The sequence below is a fragment of the Notolepis coatsorum genome (assembly GCF_963971535.1).
Source record: "Notolepis coatsorum genome assembly, chromosome: 9".
NCBI classification, from domain to species: Eukaryota; Metazoa; Chordata; class Actinopteri; order Aulopiformes; family Paralepididae; genus Notolepis; species Notolepis coatsorum.
In genome coordinates, this window is record NC_140173.1 from 118,622,330 (window position 1) to 118,645,800 (window position 23,471).

Sequence of the window (23,471 nt, forward strand, 5' to 3'; positions counted from 1 at the left end):
CACATGCAATTGGAAATATGAATATAGAATATCGGGCCTATAAATTACCACATCATACAGGCCAAATCTCCTCTTTCCAATAGTAGAGTTAAAACTGGATTTAGTACCACCAGGCGCTAGTTACAGGGCAGCAAAGACTGAAATCTATTGTAAGTACAGTTACTTCTGTATAATAAATAGCTCCAACATTTTTTACCGGATTGTGACGTGTCTTTTTCTAGATGTTCACAGAAAGGTAAAGAAACAATTAGGGATGTTCGATATTGGCTTTTTGACCGATATACTGATATTGTCCAACTCTTAATTTCCGATACCGATATCAACCGATACCGATATATGCAGGGTTTCCCCCCCCAAAAACACAACATTATGCATACTTTTCACAATAAATAAAATAAGAATTCGTTTTTACTTGCTTGCCTGGGTAAATAAAGGTTAAAATAAATGTAAAAAAAAAATCCCTATTTTTTTTAAAAACCGATACAGATAATTTCCGATGTTACATTTTAATGCCAATATCGGCCAATAATATCGGACATCCCTAGAAACAATATATGTTGTGTTTTATGGCAATAATGTTGAAGTTTGTTCGACCCGTAAGATATGAACACGAAAATCACGTCAGAGAAATTATGTGAAAAAGGGTTGGACTTCCATTGCTGGGTGAGCTGGGTAATGTAGTTTTATGACATTTCGACATCCATCGAAAGCCCTGGATCTCCTATTTCTTAGGACTAGTTTCAAGTTTTCAAGTTTCTTTAATAGTTGTCATACAGAAGTACAGAATACTTTTGTACAAAATGCTTCTTACTGTTGCGCTCCAGAGACTGTGCATGACAAGATAAGTATGAAATAAAGACATAGTAAAAATTAGAAGTAAAAAAAGAGGTCACAGTGTTCAGTTTAGACATATGTACAATGTTCGTAGACGTAGTTACCATACAATATACAATACTGTGCAGTGTATTAATATACAATACTATATAGTGCAAGGCATAAATGGACGAGGTGCAGTTTAGGTACAATTCACAGTAGGTGTACGAGTTGTAGTGCAAATCCTTTATCAATAAATATAAAGTGTAAGTGTGTTTGTGTGATCTAAAGTGTGGAGAGTGGGTGCTGCAGTGTGTTGTTTGTTTGAGTGAGTGTGTGCGTGTGGGTGTGTGTGCTGTGTGCATTTGATGGTTGTTGCATAGTGATTATTGTTCGTTTAGCGATTATTGTTCGTTTAGCAGCCTGATGGCCTGGGGATAGAAGCTCCTTCTGAGTCTTTCTGTGCTCGCCATAAGACTCCGGTATCGCTTGCCTGACGGCAGCAGTTCAAAGAGGCAGTTGTTCGGGTGGCTCGAGTCTGGAGGGTGGGAAGCCCCCCTCTAATTGTGCGTTCGGCTGAACGTGTCACTCTTTGTAGTCTGCTACGGTCTTGTGCAGTGCTATTCCCAAACCAGGAGGTGATGTTGCCGGTCAGGATGCTCTCTATTGTACATGAGTAGAAGTTCCTAAGGATCTTCTGACTGACTTGGAACTTCCTTAGGCGCCTGAGGAAGTAGAGGCGTTGTCGTGCCTTCTTCACAACACTGTCAATGTGTGTGGTCCATGTCAAGTCCTCGGATATGTGGGCTCCGAGGTACTTGAAACTGTTCACTCTCTCAACTGGTGCCCCGTCGATGCTGAGGGGGCTGTAGTCCTTGACCCCCGACCTCCTGAAGTCCACAATCATCTCTTTTGTTTTGCTGACGTTCAGGGAGAGGCAGTTCTCCTGACACCACTGTGACAGGTTCTCTACCTCTTCCAGGTAGGCCCTTTCGTCGTTGGCAGAGATCAGGCCCACCACTACTGTGTCATCAGCAAATTTGATGATGGTGTTGTTGTTCCGCTGTGCTACGCAGTCATGTGTGTACAGGGAGTAGAGGAGGGGGCTCAGAACACAGCCCTGGGGGGCCCCTATGTTGAGCGTGATGGATGAGGAGGTGCAGTTGCCGGCTCTTACCACCTGGGGTCTGCCCGTCAGGAAGTCCAGGACCCACTGGCACAGGTCATAGTTCAAGCCCAGGTCCCTGAGCTTGGCTATGAGTTTGGAGGGGACTATGGTATTGAATGCTGAGCTGTAGTCGATGAACAGCATTCTCACATAGTTCCCCTGCCTCTTGTCCAGATGTGATGCTGCTGTGTGCAGCACATGGGCTATGGCGTCCTCCGTGGACCTGTTGGGGCGATATGCAAATTGAAGAGGGTCCAGGTTGATGGGGAGGGAGGAACAGATGTAGCCCTTCACTAGCTTCTCAAAGCACTTCATGGCTATGGAGGTGAGGGCTACAGGGCGGTAGTCGTTGAGGCAAGCGGGCGTAGATTTTTTGGGTACAGGGATGATGGTGGACTTCTTCAGACCGGTGGGGATGACGGCCTGTTCCAAGGACAGGTTGAAGATGTCAGTGAATACCGGGGCCAGTTGGTCGGCACAGACTTTTAGGACGCGGCCGGGGATGCCGTCCGGTCCTGCTGCCTTCCTGATATCCACTTTTTTAAAGATCCGTCTCACCTCATGCTCTGTTACCCTGAACACTGAGTCTCCATCAGCAGACCCCCCCCCCCCCATTGCCGTGGTTTGTAGGCTGGTGTTGTTATTCACAGCCTCAAACCTCGCATAGGAGGACTACAACGATTTCATGACGGCATCTTCTCGCATCTAAATCATCCGTTTTCCGGTGCAATGTGCAGAGATTTTTATAAGCTCATATTTAGCTAATAATACTTCAAATGATTTGGTAAATAAACGTAGTGCTGAAAATATACACTTTGACTGCTGTTTTGATAGGGTTGGGGTCTTTACTCGAGCCTTGGCTACATTTGAAAAAGAAAAGCAACATTACTTAATACAGACTCTATTGATCTATTTATGACGTGAAATAAATCTTGTACCGGGCCGATCGGGAGGAAAATGCATAACTATGACATAATTAAATTGCACTGACTGATATGGTTTTTATAATTAAAAAAAACAAATGTTCTTATCAAAAATCATGTTATGTTTAAACATCTAGAATTATAGAGAGAGAAAAAAACAAGTTGATGTTTAAAAACACTAGATTGTGTTTTTGGAGCTGTAATTGTGTTCATGTGCCCTCTATATGGTGAAATATATTAATTCTGGTTATAGTTTCAACAGTTCTGGGACAACATCACACAGCTGAAAATACAGGCAGCGTTCTTGTGCTGCCATCGAGCGCTTGAACCTGGGGGGTTCAAACGCTTTGCACCCTGCTGCACACTCTGGCCTAGGGGTGGGTGGGTGGTATAATGGTTGAGATAAGAGATTTGACTCTACCTATTTAGTTTGTGGAAAAAGTCAAAAAGTTGTCCCATTACTGGCTAATAAAAACATGCGAGTAGTGCAACGTAAACAAACGTAACTCTTTCTGAAATGGAGGACAGTGAGCGTGATCACCGTTTCTGATGCAATCAAAGAAGAAGGGTTTCTGCCAGGGTTTCCACTGAAAATTGGTGCCGGTCCACATGTCCGGGAAGATTTCAATATCCCGGACAAATGGAATAAATTCCAGTCAAATATTATCTGTGTTTATTGATCTTATTGCAATAATTTTACTCAATACTTAATACCTATTGTCAATTAAAAAGGTCACAGTTACCATTTGTAATAATTAACATTATTCATCTCCCTCTGACTGTTGCTACATTTACGAACCCCACCATCTTGTTATTCATAACCCATTTAGTTTACAACCAAGTCTGGGATTATGTCAGAATAGACTGCTATCAAGATATAGTTAAATTAATACGTTTATGATCGGGGTTCCCCTCTGACTGATCGGTAGATACTTTAGCCCCTTTTTAAACAGAGATCCTGCAATATTGCCAATATTGTGCCGGTTTTACTTTCTTTTTACACTGAACCAAACAAAGCCAGCAAAATGCCGCCCCTGTGTGTGATGTTAGACAGCGTGCCTGCGTTCCGGTAGACAGGAGGTGTGACGTACTGCCAGTTGAGCTTGCAAAAGAATTCCAAGACTTCTGATAGTAAACGTTCTAAAACGGGCTGGACGAGCTCGAATGACGACACACTGCAGCTCCTCTAAATGGAGCGCTACACTGCTGTCCGTGGTGCTGAAATAGGTTTGGCGTGTAGGTCTTCTGTTCTCCTCTCCCCACTGCTTTTATCTCCACTCCTTCATACATCGTCGGCTTATTTTAACCTTTTTGTCTCGAGGACTGGTGTATGAGATACCAGTCACTGCTCCGCTTTTTAACAGAAGTTGTTAAGGTAAAAGTTACGTTTGGCTTCTCGCATTGCATATTATTTTAATCGGATGTAAAACATGTAGCCATTATATTATTATTATATCATGTTGTCAGCCTTTGATATCCCACCTTTCATGCAACAACTGATAGCTGAACAGTAATATTCTATATCCTAGCTGTAGAGTAATATTCCCGCGGGTTGAGGATGCAGGAATAGTGGCATAGGGCGGCGCTCCACTTTGGCGGCAGTGGCTCAGGAGGTAGAGCGTCGTCTGGTAATCAGAAGGTTCCCGGCTTGATTCCGGCTCCTCCCGGAAATGTGTTGGAAGTGTCCTTGAGCAAGACACTTGACCCCGAACTGCTCCCGATGAGCAGGTTGGCACCTTGCATGGTTGTGTGTGTGAGCAAATGGGTGAATGTGAGGCATAGGTTGTAAAGCTACATTAAGGCTTATAACATCCCTATCATGGCAGTGCCATTTACAAAGATGCCAGGGCTAGGTCATAGGATTGCATCTCAAAACTCAAAACAAGTGACGTTTTAGGGAAATGTTGTAATTATAACCTAAAAGTCCATTTCTGGAATACCCCTACTAGTATCCAATCCCATAGACTTCAATGTCAAATCAGTAGAGCTCCAAACTCTCAACATTTCACAACAGTGGTGGTGAAGGAGGCAATTTCCACCCTACATTGTGGGGAGCACTTTGAGTGTCTAGAAAAGCGCTATATAAATGTAATTACCGGTATCATTCATTCATTAATTTATTTCAGTTCAGCACCTGCCTACAGATGATAATTTGTGATTCATGGTTGCGATTTATTGTTGTACGTCTTGGTCTTTACATTTTGATGTTATTGCTTATGCTGTTTTATCGTGTGCTGTTGCAGAGTACAAGAAGACACTGGAGGACTCCATCACTGGGGACACTTCGGGCCACTTCCGCAGGCTCCTGGTCTCCCTGGCTCAGGTACGCCTACCACTTTCATTGCTCTGTATACTTTATATGAAGTACATTAGAAGATTGTACAGCGTTTGTCCGGCGGAAGCAACGGTTGTTGTGATTGGAGTTTAAAGGAAAGAGGGCAGGGTTTGAGATTGACTAACGCGTCACTGGACTTTGTGCTTTTCTTTTTAGAACTGGCAAAAGTGTCAAGGTAACATTGGCCATTTCCATTTTGTCACACGACAGCAAACATCAAACGTTTTGTTCAAGCTAGAAACTCCAGTCTGTCAGTCAGTCCTGGAACTGGCATGTGGACAAGCCACAGAATATTCTCCAGAATCGTTGTATGCTGTTAATAATAATAAACTTTATTTATAATGCGCCTTTCATACAAGAATTGCAGCTCAAAGTGCTTCACAGCAGTAAAGAAGACATAGGCATGAACATAAAATAGACAGCAGCAAAGTAGAGTCAAGTCAAAATATGGCATAGAACATTTAATTCTCTGGTCTCTGGGTGATACGTTGTACAATGCAAGTCCTCTATGTTTGTAGTGTTCCCAAAATTCTTGACCCGTTCCCAAAATACTTGACCTTTGTTTTGCAAAGCTTGCATATTGTCTGAGTGATTTAGCTGGTTTCCCTCCTCATAGACACCACCAGCCTGCGCCCTCTGCTATACTACACATGTCCGCCACTCCTCTGTACTCTCTACTCTCTACTGAATGCGTATTTATGTTGGAAATATTTAGGGCTGACCCCTATTAGTCAATTAGTCGACTAATCGGTCGAAAGGAGACGTAGTCGACTATCCAACCTCTTAGTCGAATACAAAAAAAGCCTTGCATCACGTGTCCCCTCCGGTACTCGAGGAGGCAGCTGTCGCATCTTCTCACCTGAACAGCGCGATCTCTCAGCGGCGAGGGTCTGCGTGGGAGGGACACACCGCCCCCGTCGCTTCCTGATTCTACTGCGCAGGCGCACCAACCGACCTGTAGGAGTCGCTGTCCACAACGTCCGATCCCCACCCACCAGCTTCCCACCCCCTAATACTGCCAATTGTATTAGTATGAACGACCAACCAAGCTGGTAGCAACGCCGAGAGCTGGGCTCAAACCCAGCATATCCTGCGTTGGTGGCGAGCGCCTTGCCCACTGCGCCACCTAGCCGCCCGAAAGATAACATTCTGACGTTTCTGATACAATAAAGAAAGATCACATGGGGAGCTCCCGTAGCTCACCGCATATCTCGGCGCTATTTCTGCGTCGGGGAAAACCGTGCTCGTCACGGATCTGGGGGACACGAGTTCGATTCTCGGACCCGCCGTCATTTCTCAGAATGTCTTCCCCTGCTCTACATCCCATTTCAACCTGTTTCTGTCGGTCATGCTTGACCAGAAAAGCGATAAACGCTAAAAAATATATAAAAAAAAAAAATCACTTTTAGTGCTAATGAAATAGAGTAACATATAATGGGTCTGAACTTGAGTTGTAGAAAAACGTGTTACTCATGTTTTTCTGTAGTAGTTGCAATATCCAAATACAGTATTTACAAAAAGATTTGTATGAGCTGGAAACACCATGGGTCCATAGCCTGAAGTATTATGTAGTACATAATACATAAAGTTTCATAAAAATCCATTCAGAAATTAGCGATTTTGGTAAACTGCAAAAAAAAAGAAGCTCTGCAGGTTTCCTTTTCCTCATTGACTTCAATTCATTCTGCGTTTTTTTCTCTTCCTGTTTTCGCTCGTGACTTTCCACCTAGATCCCTGATATCATTGGAAAGCCACACTCATTGGCTACCCTGTCCAATAATTTTCGAGATCGCCAAATGATTGACTGAGCTAGAGCCCCGGGAGTCGGGGGTGGTAATAAAAAAGCTCTGCCGTGTACTTTGGCGCACACGCCTCACATACGGCATGTAACTTGAGAACCGCTGAACAGACTTTGTCGCCTGAAAGGGCAATCGACAGGCAACAAATAGGGCTTTAATTATATATATATTAAGGCTGTCAAATATATCGCGTTAACTCCCGATTCTATTAATGCCACAATTTTTTTTAACTCAAGATTAACTAAAAAAAAATATATATATATTTTTATTTATTTTTTTTACTAGACTTCACTCATGTGTATTATTGATGCTCTCATTGATACTATGTTTGTTTCTGAAGTGTGTGTGTGTGTGTGTGTGTGTGTGTGTGTGTGTGTGTGTGTGTGTGTGTGTGAGATATAGAGAGAGAGGGGGGTGAGAGAGATGAGGAAGGGGCAAAAGAGAAAGAGAGCTGGGAGAGTGTGTGTGAGGGAGAGAGGGGGTGTGTGATTAATCAGCCCTTGTGTGTGTGAATGTAACAAGTTCCTAACGTTTTCTTTCCCCTATTATTTCATGCACACTTTATTCATTGTTTTAAATTATTATTTTCTTTTAAGTTATTTTGTGCATCACTCTGTTTTGAATTTGATGCAAATTTGCAATGCATGAGGGTCATCCTTTTGTGTTAAATGGCTGCATAAAGCAAGCATTTGTTGACTCGCATGTTGATAAGAGTATTAAAACTTGGAACTTGAAAAAGATCTGTTTAAGGTGTAAAAAATAAAAATGTGATTAATTTGCGATTAATCGCGAGTTAACTATGGACAATCATGCGATTAATCGAGATAAATATTTTAATCGTTTGACAGCACTAATATATATATATTGTATTAAAAAACCCAAGCCGCTAGAGGTCGGCAAAGTGGCGCGCCGCGCAAATCGTTCTCAAGACGTCCCGGGGCCGGGTCTGTGCCAGTTAAGAGGTTATAATTACAGTCGGGTTATTGAGGGTGCAGGAATAAAATAAAAAGATAAGAAACAAACAAATGACAGCACTGTGCAGACAGTTGACCAGCCACAGAACACAGGGGAGAACAAAAACAGATCCACAAGGGGATGACGAGAACAAGAAACACCTGGGCCGATTACAAATGGATACACCTGGGAGGGAAACAACAAAGAACTACAGGAAGACAAGGAACTACTGTACAACTAAGGCACAGGACAGGGTACACAATACACAACACTGGCGAACACAGATCAAGATTACATGAACAAAAGATACATGGAACAGACTAACAACCTAACAGGGTAACTTAACAGGGATACAAATATACCCACACATAACAATGACTTACATATTCTTAGATACGGATGACTCCCCGTTCAAAGGGATCTGATCATGTTAGTCCCCACTATCAAGATGGTGGCAGAGTGAACTCTTTCGTTTAAACGGTCTTTGCAGCAGAGTGCATTCTCCCATCACACGTGTAGAGCACTCCAATACAATATATAATACAATGTAGAGTCAACTAATTTAATACATTTTCACAATATTGTACGTATTATTCATTCAAACCTTTATTTATTCTTGAAAGGACAATTGAGGTCACCCTCATTTTCAATGTCGTCGAGACTTAGACATTTCAATGCATAATTTTTTTTACAATATAATAATAATAAATATTAATAACTATCTATATAGCACTTTTCATACATGGACCGCAGTCCAGAGTTCCCCACAGCAATTAGTATAAAATGAACATCAAATCAGCATATAGTTAACAGAATAAAAAACGATGCATAAATTGCAGACATAAGAATAGGTATAAAAGTAGTGCAACGTAAATGTGCAGACATAAGAATAGGTATAAAATAAGTACAATAAGTACAATGTTGCTCAAAGGCATGTGAACCCCCCCGAAACAGCCAGTCCCCCAAACACACCATCCATTCCCATCCAAGACACACCCCCGATAAAGCGTGCCATGACCGATGTTCCCACCCATGTTTGTGGGAGGGAAGCCGGTAGGGTATGAGTCCTGGTCATTGCAAACAGCGACTCCTACTGGTCAGTCGGGGCGCCTGTTCAGAAAGGAGGGGATCTGGGGGAAATAGCGTGAACCTCCGCACGTGCTACGTTTTCCCAGTGAAACTCCTCACTGTCGGGTGAAAAGAAGCAGCTGGCGACTCCACATGTCTCGGAGGAGGTATGTGATAGTCTACACCAGTGTTCGGCAATATGCGGCCTGCGGGCCGAGATTGGCCCGCCAGCAATAATACCTGGCCCGTCAGATTATTTTGAGAATATGTTTTTTATTTTTTTATAGTTAATTTAATATGATCCAAAAAATGCCATGGCCGAAAGGAACGGGAAGAAGAAAACTCTTATTGTACCTGCCCCTACACACATACAGTACACTGATAGACTGTTCATAGCGCAATGTTTACCAAACCAAACAAAATGTACATACTTATTTTGCAGGGGGCATACATCTCATTCATTACCTGTTGTATGATTTAAAAGAAAAAATAAACCTGTGTATCAATCTGGAAGTAAGACTTCTTCCTGACACGTTTTCAAGTTTTCATCCAACAACAATGGCGTGACAGTTTCAACATTGGTGTTTTTAGGGAAGCCGCGATGAACGGGAAAATGTGGACATCTCTGTGGCCAAGCAAGATGCTCAGGTAAGTTCACTGTCATTCTCCTCAGTAACAACAGTCTGTGAATTCCTTATTACCAATAGACTACCTCTTACCCTATCGCTTATGAAGATGTTTTCTCTTTATGTGCATGTGAATGTTGTCGTTGTAGGCACTGTACTCTGCTGGAGAAAACAAGCTGGGAACTGATGAGTCCAAATTCAATGCTATTCTGTGTGCCCGGAGCAAGCCCCACCTCAGAGCAGGTACAGAGAAAAGGACCAGGGTGGGACATCTTGTATCTCAACCAAAATAAATCACTTTAGTCGTAGTCGATGAGTCAGCTATATTGGTTAAGAGGAGAGTCTCAGTAAGACCTTTTTTTGTTTTCTTCTTTTCATACAGAATGGGTTACGTGAAAATCCTGAATACTGGTCTCTGGGATCAAATAATGTTACGAATATGCTTTGGTCTTTTGATAAGCACAACATTTAAAGAGGTTCATCTGCAATTTTACAGATTTGTTAATTCAGTTGACCTTTCAGTTTGATGACACAATTTTATTTGTTGACTGAGAATGTCTTGAGTTGAGTTCAGACCTACAGATGTGACCATGAATACCAGTGAAATACCATTTTCACTGCATGGTATTGTCACTGATTTGTTTATTTGTTTATTTATAAACAAATAAACTAATTTGTTTACGATTTTATTAAATAAAGGTTGAAATGAAATGAGAAATTTAAAGGGCTTATGCCGTAGCAGTTTGCTAATCTTCCTGAGGTCCACACACGATCAACATTACAACAAATAATACATTAATACAGTAAATAAATACTAATAAATGTAACAACAAAATAAAAAATTTTAGAATTATCCTCTTTCACTCGGCGGACCGCAAATGACATCACGTCATAAATCAATCTGTCTAGAGAGTGCATCTTGTGAACGCTCGTTCTAGTAGAGCAATTTAGAACAAGCCTTGCAGCCCTGTTCTGAGCAACAAAAATTTTTTACAGCAACGTTTTCGAAGCTGAGGCCCAAACCACTGAACAGTGTGTGTGTGTGTCTGTGTGGGTGTGAAGTGTTTCATGAGTACCAGCAGATGTCTGGCAGAGATCTTGAGAAGAGCATCTGCAGGGAGATGTCTGGAGATCTGGAGAATGGCATGGTAGCAGTAGGTAAGAATACACACACACACACACACACACTAGGGATGGGTACCGAATTCTGTACTTTTAAAGGTACTTACCGAAACACGTCGGTACTACAGAGTATCGATTCATGTGAGATACCGTTGTCGGTACTGTAAAAAAAAACGTTTTTTTCTTTTCATGTCAACGTTCACATGCACAATATATACGCTTACCTAGGATTTTACTTGATTCAACAACAAAGCAGTCGGGGCAATGGCAAGCCGAAAACGGTCGAAAGTGTGGTTATTTGAAGTTTGGATTTTACATTTTTAGAGACTAAAGTACAGAAAAAAAGGTACCGTTGGGTACCGGTATCGATTCACAGGTACCGGTACCGTATCGGTTCAAATGTGAACCGTACCCATCCATAACACACACACACACACTTAGAGACTTGTATGCTTGTGAGGACACTGGATGACCTTAACCATACTCTTAACCCTAACCCCAATTTTAATAAGCAGCATTTTCTTTTGTGTGAGGACCCACCAAAATGTCACATTTAACTCATTCAGCGCCATAAACTGTCCCCATCTCTGCCGCTTCAGGCCAGCTTAAAATTGTAATTTTCGCGGTGTTTCACGATGTTTGCTGAGCTGTGTATGTGTTCTGTATTATACTGTAGCTGTGGAGACAATGGTGTGGCTCATTTGACAGACGCTACTTGTAGTCCAACATGGAAAAAATAGTTTGTTTCTACACACTGTAGTTTGTAGTTTATTACACGCTAAACATCGCACATTTCCAAGATAATCCAGTATTTTTCCATAGATTGCGAGATAAAACGCGTTATGTGTAATAAGCCCAAACTGTTGTGGTTGGTCCCCTGAAACCCCAAATACTCTCAAATCAAAAGGTATATACCATGTACACATGTACCTTCACAAAATCATCAGGGGGGGGGGGGGGGGGGTCGTTTTAACTCAAAACCGTGATCGTGTTTGTCGAGCATGTTTTACGTCAGGTAAAACACAAAACTGTGATCGTTAGAAAAACATGTTTCAGGTTCAGTAAAATAGACATAGAAAATACCTTACCTTAGCCAGAAGGTATTCCAAAAAGAATAATTCCAAGTGATCGCATCGCGATTACCGGTGTATATGTTTATACACGTTTCGATGGGAAATACGCTTCAGCAACGGAATTTCGAGGCGATCGATGTGAATCTCTGTTCAAGCAGGAGGAGGAGCCTGTACCAAAAAAAAGGAAAACGTGTACACGCCAAACCATTCCAGTTCAAAGGTAGGCGATACTGCCACCTGGTGATATTCCATCGGCATTGCAATTCCAACGTAGGAAAACGAGCCAGCGACGGCTAGAATGATCCGGATGATGATTTAGAACGAGGATCAGAGGGAAAAGATCAAAGTATCTAAAAACTAGTTTACTTGTTATTGGCGCTCAACGCTTGGCGGCCAATGATGAGTTTACTAGTTATTGGCGCTGAATGTGTTAACACATTGATTGCCAGACCCGATATTTCTCAGGTTAGCTCGCCATGCGTTGAGTGCCAGACCCGAGATTTCTCCGGTTTTGGTCGTTTTTTTCTTTTATTCAATTTTGTTATTCATTATATCTTCACGGACCTCGGTGTTACCATAGGAAATCATTCTGAAATCCCAAAAGCGCAATTACCGCTGCATCCTGTTAGGTGGCGGTATCAGAGGCAATTTCATTGTGAAATTATAATTATCGGCCCCAAAACAAAAAAAGAAACGTTAATAAAGAACCTGGGAGGACTAACCCCTTGGATCAAATCTGAGGTCACAAGTCTCGGGGTTATCATAGATTCAGAACTGAACTTCAATTATCATATTAACAAAGTGACAAACATCGTTCTTCCATCTCAGAAATATAGCAAAAGTATGACCATTTATTAATCAAAACGATGCTGAGAAGCTCATTCATGCATTCATATCTAGCCGGTTAGACTACTGTAATGCACTTTTTACAGCTCTCCCTAAGAAAACCACAGAGAGGCTTCAGCTAATCCAAAACTCTGCAGCCCGACTGCTTACTAGAACCAAAAGGAGAGAGCACATTAATCCAGTCTTAGCTGCTCTACACTGGCTTCCTGACATTTAGAATTGACTTCAAGGTCCTTCTCCTTACATACAAAGCTCTAAATGGACAGGGACCTAGCTACATCGCCAACACACATTACAGGCCAGCAAGAACACTGTGATCATCAGCTGCTGGACTACTAGAGGCTCCCAGAAACAGTTAAAAGAGGATCGGTAATGCAGCCTTTATCAACTATGCCCCAAAACTATGGAACAAACTACCCCAAAACATCAAGGAAGCCAACTCGCTAGACATCTTCAAAAGACTATCTCTTTGCTCAGGCATTTAAATGAAACATCAGGGATATCCTGACACAAATTGTACTTTACCTGCACTATTCTTACCCTACTTACACTTCCTATCAAATTCATGTGTCGGTTCTATGCACCGTAATTTTAAGAGCACTGCTCTGTTGTAATTCAAAATTGAACTATTTTATCACACTTTTTACTTCTTACTGATGCTCTGCTCTATTGTATGTTAAATACCCTGTTTTATGTCCGTTCTATTTTATAATTTTTAGCCTATTTTTAAACTGAATCCAACCGCACTTTGTTTTTACTCTGTCTATTCTATTTTTATTATTTGTATTACTGAATGAAACTGTAAACAGAAAGGCCTATTGGGATGCTAGATCCTAATGTGAAACACTGGTTTACCTTACCTTGCTACCTCTATCTTTTTTTATGCTTGCTTATGCCTGTATTTTCTTTACTGTTGTGAAGCACTTTGAACTGCAACTTCTGTATGAAAAGTGCTCTAGTTTATAGTTTAAAAAAAACACACCAACATTATTGGAAATAATAACAATAACTTTATTTGTATAGCACCTTTCATACAGGGGATTGCAGTTCAAAGTGATTTACATCAGTAAGAAATAAGACATACAATCTGTGTAAAACAAGCAGCAAGAGCAAAGCATAAAGTGGGATAAAATAATGCAGATATATTAATCAAATCATATCAGAACATCACGTTCCAATAGGCTTCTTGAATTTCTGTAATCTGTTACAAAACATGATAAAGGTTATAATATGCACCCAGCGGATAGTGGGGCATAAAGATAAAAGTAAAAATAAGTAAAATAATAGCAAGGGTAAAATGAGCAGACATATAAAATCACAGTTTTTCACATTATGATCTAACATCCCAACAGGCCACTTTTGTTTATGGTTTGATTCCGTTTTAGTAGAATATAAAAGACATGAATGATGAAATTAGCACATAAAGTGCAGACATACTATAAAATCACAGTTTTTTTACAGTGCAATCAAATAGTTCTGTATTACTGTTACAGTACAGTTCAAAGTTGTCTTTACCTTCTGTTTGGTATCCACAATTTAAAACCTGACAGTCTTCCCTCTTGTTTGATACCCACTTTGACCCTTAGAACCTCCCACTCAGGGTGCAGTTCCCTCTCTCTCAGCGCGGTTCTAGGCCTGGGTCTTACACAGTTTTAAAGCCTGACAGTCTTTTTTGCTTGATACCCACACAGTTTAATACCTGACAGTTTCGAACCTGTAATAAAAGCAATAGACAGAGTAAAATAGTGCAGTGCAATAAAAATAATTAAAACATGGGGAATAAAACATAGATAAATAGTGCAATGTCAATCACAGAGAAATAGTGCAGTATAATAGTGTAAAGTCAGTCAAATGCTTTGGTAAAGAGAGGTTTTAAGCTGCCTTTAAAAAATGTCTAATGTATTGGCTTCCCTAATATTGTTAGGTAACATGTCCCACAGTTTTGGGGCGTAGTTTACAAAGGCTGCATCACCGATCTTCTTATGACTCTTTCTGGTGACCTCTAATAGACCTGCATCTGATGATCAAATCAAATCAAATTTATTTGTAAGGCCGACAACACACGTTAACACTTTCAGAGCCCAAGCTTAACCTTGATTTACCGGTTGAATGCCCACCATCCACTTCAATGTTAGCATTAATAACGCCTAATCTATGTTTTAAATTATGGCTATGTGTCTAATCTGCCCGTCGCTTATCAATGACTCGTTTTCCACTCAACATTGTCGAAGCGGATTGTTTTTTTATCGGTTCATTTTCGTTTTTATAGCATTTTGAAAAGCCCTCGTTTTCAAGGAAAATATAAAGATTCCATGATAAAAGACGTTTACTGGAATATTCTAGAATACACAAAAACTGTCATTTTTCGGCCTATTTATGAATAGTTTTCAAATAAACGCTAGATTATCGATAGTATATGTGTATGTATGCACGCTGGAGACGCGAGCTGAAAAATCGATGATCTGATTTCCTCATCAGCGATCGCGCACACACACACACATAGGGCAAACGCTGAGATCTCAGCGAATACAACTCTGATTATCCCAAGACTGGTAAAATAGATTCCTTACCTCAGATCAGATGTTCTCCAAAAAGATCATTCCAATTCCTGATCGCCATTCCAAATATCGATCACGCTTATTGATTGAGTATTGGCTACTTTAAATATATATTCCAGGCTGATTCCCGTCCCGCGATGACTTCCATGTTGAGCAGACAGCTCAACATGCGACTGACCTGCAGTTACACAGGGATAGACGATAGGGGGCGCTTTTTTCCATTCTGAGCTGCTGGGGGAGCTGCTGTACCAACGGAAGACTCTGTTGATGAAATATGAAATCAGATCGCTAATAAACAAATAAAACGATATTTGTCGTCGTGGGCACTCAGTGGGGGGCCTAATAAAATGTGTTATGTCGTCCGTGGCACTGAAAGTGTTAATGTCCCCATGGGCCGGACACATCTTCTTTAAACAAGTCAATAAGAAACATTACAATAAATCAAGAACAAAACAAAAACACCATGAAGTCCAAAAAATTTAAGATAAATTAATGCAACACTCCCCAGACATACCCCACGCGAAGGTAAGGAAAAACTCACTAAAACCTAGCAATAGGAAAAAAATGCACCACAGTCAATGTGGAGGAGAGAAACCTTAGAAGGGCCGTCAGGGCTAGAAAATGTGACCGAATTGGTCGCATATGCGACCGAAATTGTATGTGCGACATCAAAATATAATTGGGAGCATTCGTGCAAGTGCAAATAATTGTTCTGGTGCGACCATATTGCGATACTCTTATTTTGAAAATCCCGTGGAGAGTCATATCCGCTCGGCTCACAGAACGCGGACATTGCAACAGAGCAAGGCTAGTGTGCCTATTTTGCGACCCAAAACAAGTCCCTGCTGTTTTATTCTGCAACGGGTCAAATGCATCTAACATGCTCGCCATTCCTTTATGCCCACGTCGCGTTAAAGACCGAATTGAACGTTACGTTAGCGTAAGCTAACAACAAGCTAACGCTGATCAGAGCCATACAGACAGAGAGAACAGCAGAGTGGTGACTGGGAAGGAGGGGGGGGGGCAGGCATTCCCCCTTTCTGTGTGTGTGCGCGGGTGCGTGTGCGTTTGGAAAGACCAGATGATTGAAGTATAGTATATTTATAGTAAATGTACTGAGGATCGACAGATAATGTTGATATTTAAACATAAAAAATACAATACATAATAAATGTATTCATGATCATCATGCAACATAAAACAATTGCAGGAACGGTTTGGGAGAGGAAGGGGTTTTAGGTTGCGTGTTGTGAGTTCCAAAAAAAATTACTTAAAGTTTAAAGCTCAATATATCAAAATGTGGCACTTTACACTGAACAGGAGGTCTATTTGTATCAAAAACAATGGATTGTTTTTCATTTAAATGTCTGGAAGAGCTCAAAAATAAAAATGTCAAGTGATATTTCCGTTGCCTTTTTTGAGTTGATCTAAATGTTACTGATTGTGTTAAATGGTCATATAATATCGTCTCATATCGATCGCAGGCAACTGAATCGAATCATATCGTATCGTATCGCTTTGTGATATCGGCAAATATCGTATTGTTGTCCAAAGAATCGATATTGTATCGTGATGAAACTGGTGATTCCCACCCCTAACTAGGTCTACACTATACTATAGTTTAAGGCTACTTTCACTGTTTTACTGCATTACAGTACTGTTATATTGTCTGGTTTTTTTTATCAATAAAAGTAAATATATTACATATATATTGTTGGTGCTCCTTACATTTTGGTGGGTGCTCCTACATTTTTGCTGGTGCTCCCAACTTATTGAAGTTGGGAGCACCAGTGCTACCAAGTAAAAATGTTAATTTCGAGCCCTGGCCGTTCAAGGGGGGATCTCCCTTCTTAGGGCGTCTTCTCATTAGGAGCGGGTGCTCCGTTCCGTCCTCGAGAGCGAACCCCTCCCTCTCCCCCCGCTGGTCTGCGTACACACTATAATCTCGTGTTTCGTTCCCAAGCACAATTGAGGAGAGCAACACTCTATAGTCTATATTTCTGAATGAACCAAAACGGTTACACAGGACATTTTCGCTGTACCTCGGGAAGTAATGTACCAGCTAAACCTACACGATGGGTTAGATACAGGTGGGATTTTGGATACTTTTCCTACACTAAAAACATTATGGCCATGCCGCGCGCTAACCACATAGATTACAGACCGATAGAAAAAACATATAACGAACAACGTAAAAGATAATATGCATATATACTTGATCACAACTTGATAAGCCGCGTGCAAAAAACATAGGTTTTGGCCACATACGCCGTGTGCGTTAAAAACACAATGGGTCACAGACGGATCAGACAATGAAAAGTCATGAGAATATGGATGCTTAAACTTTACTTACCGATTGGCAGGCTAGTTGATGGACTAACGTCAGGCTGCGTTACTGGAAGTAGTAATAGTGCGATGGGTTGTGAATTGTGATTGAACAACAACGTCGGGCTCCCTTGTTTTGGATGGGCTAACCGGCCACGTTTCTGTGGCGGTAGTGATTAAACAACGGCGGGATCACTGGTTGGTTTTTGGCTGATTATGCCGTCCACTGCATCAAACCACGGAAATGTGTCCTTGTCATCAGATGAGCTGCCTGATTTTTGCGCACTGCATCTCGTACTTTAAGATATTGAAGCCTCATCTTCTTCACTTTTAGCTCAACATTGTTTACTGATCTGTTGTACCCATGCACGCACGCAAATACTCGCCAAATTGCCCATAAATATCATTTTTGTGGATATTGTCCAGTTGTTGCTGTATGTTTTTATCTGCCCAAAATTCAAGCAAGCATGAAAGCATTACAGGTTTGCTTGCACACCACGCTCCGTTCCGTTGTCTGGGACGCTGGATCGCACCCGAGACCACCTTTTCAAGCGGTCCCGGCTTGGAGTGAATCAGCGTCCCCGGTGACGGAGCGGAGCGTTCTCATCACACTTATTTTGGTGCGATCGTGCTCGGATTCGACCCCGGATGGCTGGTGAGAAAGCCCCCTTAGATGTCGGTGATAGTAGTGTTGCAATAAAACAGGCGAAACAGTTGCTAAGCATGCACATATATACGTGTAATGAAACACCGATAAGTGCATGCAATAGCAACTTGGGTATATAAGAACATTTTGAAAGATTGAAAATAGAGCTGATGACGGATCCACTTGAGGTATGGGGGGCGGCGTAGAGAGGATCGCATCCTCCCGGCCATCATCACGGGACGTCCACCACTCCGGTCATCACCATGAGACAACCTCTCACAGGGAGACTGGGACAGGCGTTAGATAGTTTGCGTGTTTGTGATGAGCGGACACAGTAATAGATACAAGTTAGTAGTAAGCATGCATGTGAATAGAATAGATACATGTAGTAAGCATGTATGAATAGAATAGAAGTACTTAACCCAGCAATGAGCCAGAACAGGCATGCATGCATGGTGACAATAGAATCAAAGTATATAAGAGAATTGAGAAATGTAAGTGATGGATAGAACTAAGAACTACTGCAGGCGTCTGTAAACAGGATGAGATACAAGACGATGGCTCTGGGCCATATGCCCCGGGGGGCAGGAGAAACCACTCAGAGTTGTTCAGGGCAGAGCAGTTAAGGTTCCGCGCTGTAGGCCAGACAGAAGGCGGTATGAAGCAGTTTCATGGGACCGGTTGAGACAGAGACGGGGGTTAAAAATCGCTCCCATGTCTGCAGAAGAGCATACATGGGAGCAAATAGACATCCTAACTAAACTAGACAGATTAATCTAAGGGTCAGTCCCAGAGATCAGGGTAGGTTGAAGGAGAGAGAGAAAAGATGGGTCTTAAGCAGGGATTTAAAAGCTTCGACAGAGCAGGCACCCCTGACGACGGCAGGTCATTTGTTCCACAGGTAGGGAGCGCGGTAGACAAAGGCTCTGTGGCCGGCAGATTCCTTTTTAACCCTAGGAATAGATAGAAGCCCCGCATTTTGTGAGTGCAGAGCATGAGCGGGCGAGTATCGTGAGATGAGATCGGATAGATAGAGCGGTGCAAGCCCATTTAAAATGTTGTAGGTGAGGAGTAGCACTTTAAAGTCAGATCTGGCTTGAATAGGAAGCCAGTATAAGGACAAAACAGCCACATTTTGCACAAGTTGAAGTTTTTTGATGCTTGAATTAGGTAGGCCTGAAAAAAGTGTGTTACAGTAGTCTAGACGTGATGAGACAAATGCATGAATTAGCATCAGCCAGAGTTAAAATGGGGCGAATGTTTGCGATATTACGAAGATGGAAGATGATCGCAGGGTTCTGGCGGGTGTGTAGTTTTTTTAAAGTCTGCCGTGTACTTTGGCGCACGCCTCACATATCGTCATGTAACTCGAGAACCGCTGAACGGATTTTGTCGCCTGAAGCGGCAATCGACAGGCAACAAATAGAGATTTAATTATTTTCTTTTTATCCACTTTTTCTCCTTATTTTTCTCCCATCCCAATTTCGTGTTTCCAATTCTCCCCTCCCCTGTCTTGAACGTTGCTCGCATATGCCCCCCACTGGTCGATTATAGGGAGGATAGAAGCCTTGCATGACGTGTCCCCTCCGGTACACGAGGAGGCAGCCTGTCACATCTTTTCACCTGCCAGCGCGGACTCTCATTGGCGAGGTGTAACGTGTGGGAGGCTCACACTACCCCCGCCATTTCCTGTCTCTGCTGTGCAGGCGTCCCCCAACCGACCTGTAGGAGTCGCTGTCCACAACACGTCCAGATTACCACCCATCGACTTCCACCCGCTGACTCTGCCAATTGAGCCAGTATGACGGCCGGCCCAAGCCGGAGGCAACGCCGACAGCCGGAGTCGAACCCGGTGTCTCTTGCGTTGGTGACGAGTGCAATGTCCGCTGCGCCACCCAGCCGCCCTATAGGGATTTAATTCTATATATATTGTGTTAAAAAGAAACGCTAGAGGTCAGCAAAGTGGCGCGTCACGCCGGTGGGCACATCGTCCTCAAGAGGGGCCGGGCCGTTGCACGTTAAGAGGTTAAATGGGACGTTGAAGTTTCAGATCTGAGTTCAGGATGACACAGAGACTTGTCACCTCCGGTTTAATCCAAGTGGTTAAGCTTCCTAGATTATTTGTTAGCATCTCTCTTTTTGATTTGGGGCCAACAAGTAGGACTTCAGCTTTTTTCCTCACTCAATTTGAGAAAGTTATCGTTCATCCATTTGTTTATTGCTGACGGGCAGTTGGTAATGGAGTTTATGGCTGTCTCATCATTTGGTTCAGTGGATATGTACAATTGTGTATCATCCGCATAGCTGGTGAAATCTATACCATACTCTCTGAGGATGTCGCCGAGCCGTAGCATATAGAGAGAAAAGTAATAATAATAATAATAATAATGCAGGACCTGTCGCAGAGGTCTTTAATTGACATGGACCTAAACCTTGTGCAACCCCGTAGCGGCTTTCATGTGCGAGTGAATAAATGAATAAACCACTAGCCTAGCTTAAAACTCCGGGAGAAGTGTTTTTGGCCAACGGCTAGGCTATCCGTATCTGCTTCCATTCATTTGTGCTAAGCTAGGCTAGCTTGCAGCCGGATAGCTTTCTACTGAACGCACAGAGAGGAAATTGGTATCGGTCTTCTTGTCTGACTCTGGAGAAGACAGTAAGGCATTTCCCATAATGTTCCTTTAAGCAAGTCCACATACCCACACAGGCACACCACACCCATACAGCTCTGTTGTTAAACGTCACACCCATAGATTATTTTTAGCCATTAAAACATAATGTACTTACATAATGAGTGACGAGCACAGATGCTGGTCGATGTGTCACCCGTGATATAAACCCCTTGAACTATGCATTTGCCTCTTTGCATAGCAATAAACAAACACAATACATGTTTGGATGCTCAATGCACCTCATGTTACAGATTATGTAATGTAATGCTTGTGTACATGTTGTATAATCCTGTTGATCATTACATTGGACAGCGTGGTAATGGGATGTGTGATCCAGTATCAACTTAAGTTGGTATTCTCCGATGTACGATGACATAGATTGATGATGAATGATACATATTGATATATTGCCCAGCCCACGGTGCTATGTTAATGCACGGCTCTGTTAAATGTAAATATCTTCTTTTTTTCCCCCTGCTTTGCTCTCATTGCTCAGAGTTCTGGTATGTTTTGATTAGATGCTTCCACCGTTAATATACCCTTGTTCATAAAGACAAGAGAGACCTTTCCTCTTGCAATTCCTTGTGCAGTGTTGGATTGGATGTTTGCCGTTGTCCTAAAGCATGGTGTTGTTACGTCACTGTACTCAACAAAAATTTCTTATTTTTGTTATAAAATTCACCTCTTACATTTTCCAAATTTCATTGCCATTTCTGTCTCAAACACCATCCTCTTTTCTTGATCTTACAATCACAACCGTTGCTTCCCTCTGACAAACTGTGATTGGAGGATCAAGAAAAGAGGGTGATTCTCCCTCCTTCTCACCATTCTATTTGCTTTGGTGTATTTTGTGTTGTTTTATAGCATAATATCACAATTGAAATGATATAATGTGTTACTGGTCAATTTGCATTTGTTTAAATTAACCTGTTGAGCTCTCTGAAAGATTTGCTATCTCATACGTCATTGTGTCTACATTGCCTCCAGTGAATTATGAAGTGCACCTGGGTGTATGTGTACAGTACGTCATGTGTAATAAACCTGTGTCTCCTCCGTTCTCCAGTGAAGTGTATTAAGAACACACCAGCCTACTTCGCTGAGAGAGTCCACAAGGCCATGAAGGTGAGACACGCCCCACCCTGCTTAGACACATAATAATCTGTCATACAGCACAGTGACAGTGTAATATATAGTATGACCTCCTGACTGTGTGTGTGTGTGTGTGTCTGCAGGGTGCTGGGACCAAGGACCGAACCCTTATTCGGATCATGGTCACCCGCTCGGAGGTCGACATGCTCGACATACGCCAGGAGTACGTGAGGAACTACGGCAAGTCACTGTACACAGACATCTCTGTAAGTATTCTCCACATTACCATATATACAACCCAGAGATAGATGGATGGGTGGATGGAAAGAAAGTGGCATATAGATAAGGTTATCAGACAGACAAATCTAAGGCCTTGTTCAGACTGCCAGCCCAAATCAGTTTTTTTCTTTTTTACATATCCTGATTGTATTCCGATTTTTTTTAAAGTCTGGATAGCAAAAAAAACATGAAATGCCCCTACGTCATTTTGTCCCATGCGGAGAGGTCGTGGTGTCTGGCCACACAGAACATTGTGGACAGTCTTAAAGATCTGACTTGAGAAAGGAATGGGATTTGCCTGCAGTCTGAACAAAGCCTAAGTAAAACAAATCTTCCGAGGAAAGATCCATGTGCTGACGTGTTTGTTGTTGTGTTGACAGGGAGACACGTCAGGCGACTATAAGAAGCTGCTGTTGAAACTGTGTGGAGGGAGTGACTAGAGGGGAAGCAGAGAATGTCCGCTGTATCACTGGAATCCCCTCAGAAAGCTTCTAAATATACCTGTTTACTGACTGACCTTTGCTAGTATGCGCCATAATCTGCAATAATGCATGCCATGCCAAACACTGTTCTCAATGCAACTTTTATCTAATCGTTATGAACACAATCATATCATTGCTGTTTCTTTTCTAATATATATTTTTATGTGCAAAAAGGTATTATATTTTTACATTATACACAAGCGTACTGGATTCAGTTGAACATTTGTGCCCTGATAAGATTACGTTTTGTAAAAAAAACAATTTGGTTTGGAATCTGAAATTCTTTAAAAATATTTTTATATATATACAGTATATATATATTATTTTCATTTGTGCCAATATGCATATCTAATGTTATAAAATAGTTTACCAGCTAATTGAATAATATTCAACAACGTTGAATAAAATATGAGACTTAGCAGCTAAGTACCAAAGGAGTCAGTGAATGTTTGTGCTTTACTTGGTGTTTATGTATTTTGTATTCATTTTCATTCATGCTCATAATTCATTTTTTATACTACATCTATGGTCATCGAACTGTTTTAATTTCCATATAATTTCTTGTGTTTGTCTGTCAGCCTTTTTAACTTAGGTAATAATACCTCATAGCGTCATGTTTAATTTGTTTCTGATGCTTTGACGATCATCACCTTGAGAAATAAAGCTTGGGAAAATAAACATTGAGAATCCCGA

The 23,471-nt window shown here is 41.7% G+C and overlaps 1 protein-coding gene across 2 annotated transcripts in view; it reads left to right on the forward strand.

The window, feature by feature from the left end:
- Positions 1 to 23,471, forward strand: part of LOC311234168 (annexin A5-like) — a 50,383-nt gene extending 26,912 nt beyond the window's left edge. For both annotated transcript variants that reach the window (XM_084321280.1, XM_084321281.1), the window contains exons 9-15: positions 5,148 to 5,227; positions 9,652 to 9,708; positions 9,836 to 9,929; positions 10,749 to 10,844; positions 21,992 to 22,050; positions 22,161 to 22,283; positions 22,677 to 23,471. In XM_084321280.1, coding sequence (XP_084177406.1) covers positions 5,148 to 5,227; positions 9,652 to 9,708; positions 9,836 to 9,929; positions 10,749 to 10,844; positions 21,992 to 22,050; positions 22,161 to 22,283; positions 22,677 to 22,736 — 569 coding nt within the window. In that variant the 3' untranslated portion in view covers positions 22,737 to 23,471. The remainder of the gene's footprint in view (positions 1 to 5,147; positions 5,228 to 9,651; positions 9,709 to 9,835; positions 9,930 to 10,748; positions 10,845 to 21,991; positions 22,051 to 22,160; positions 22,284 to 22,676) is intronic.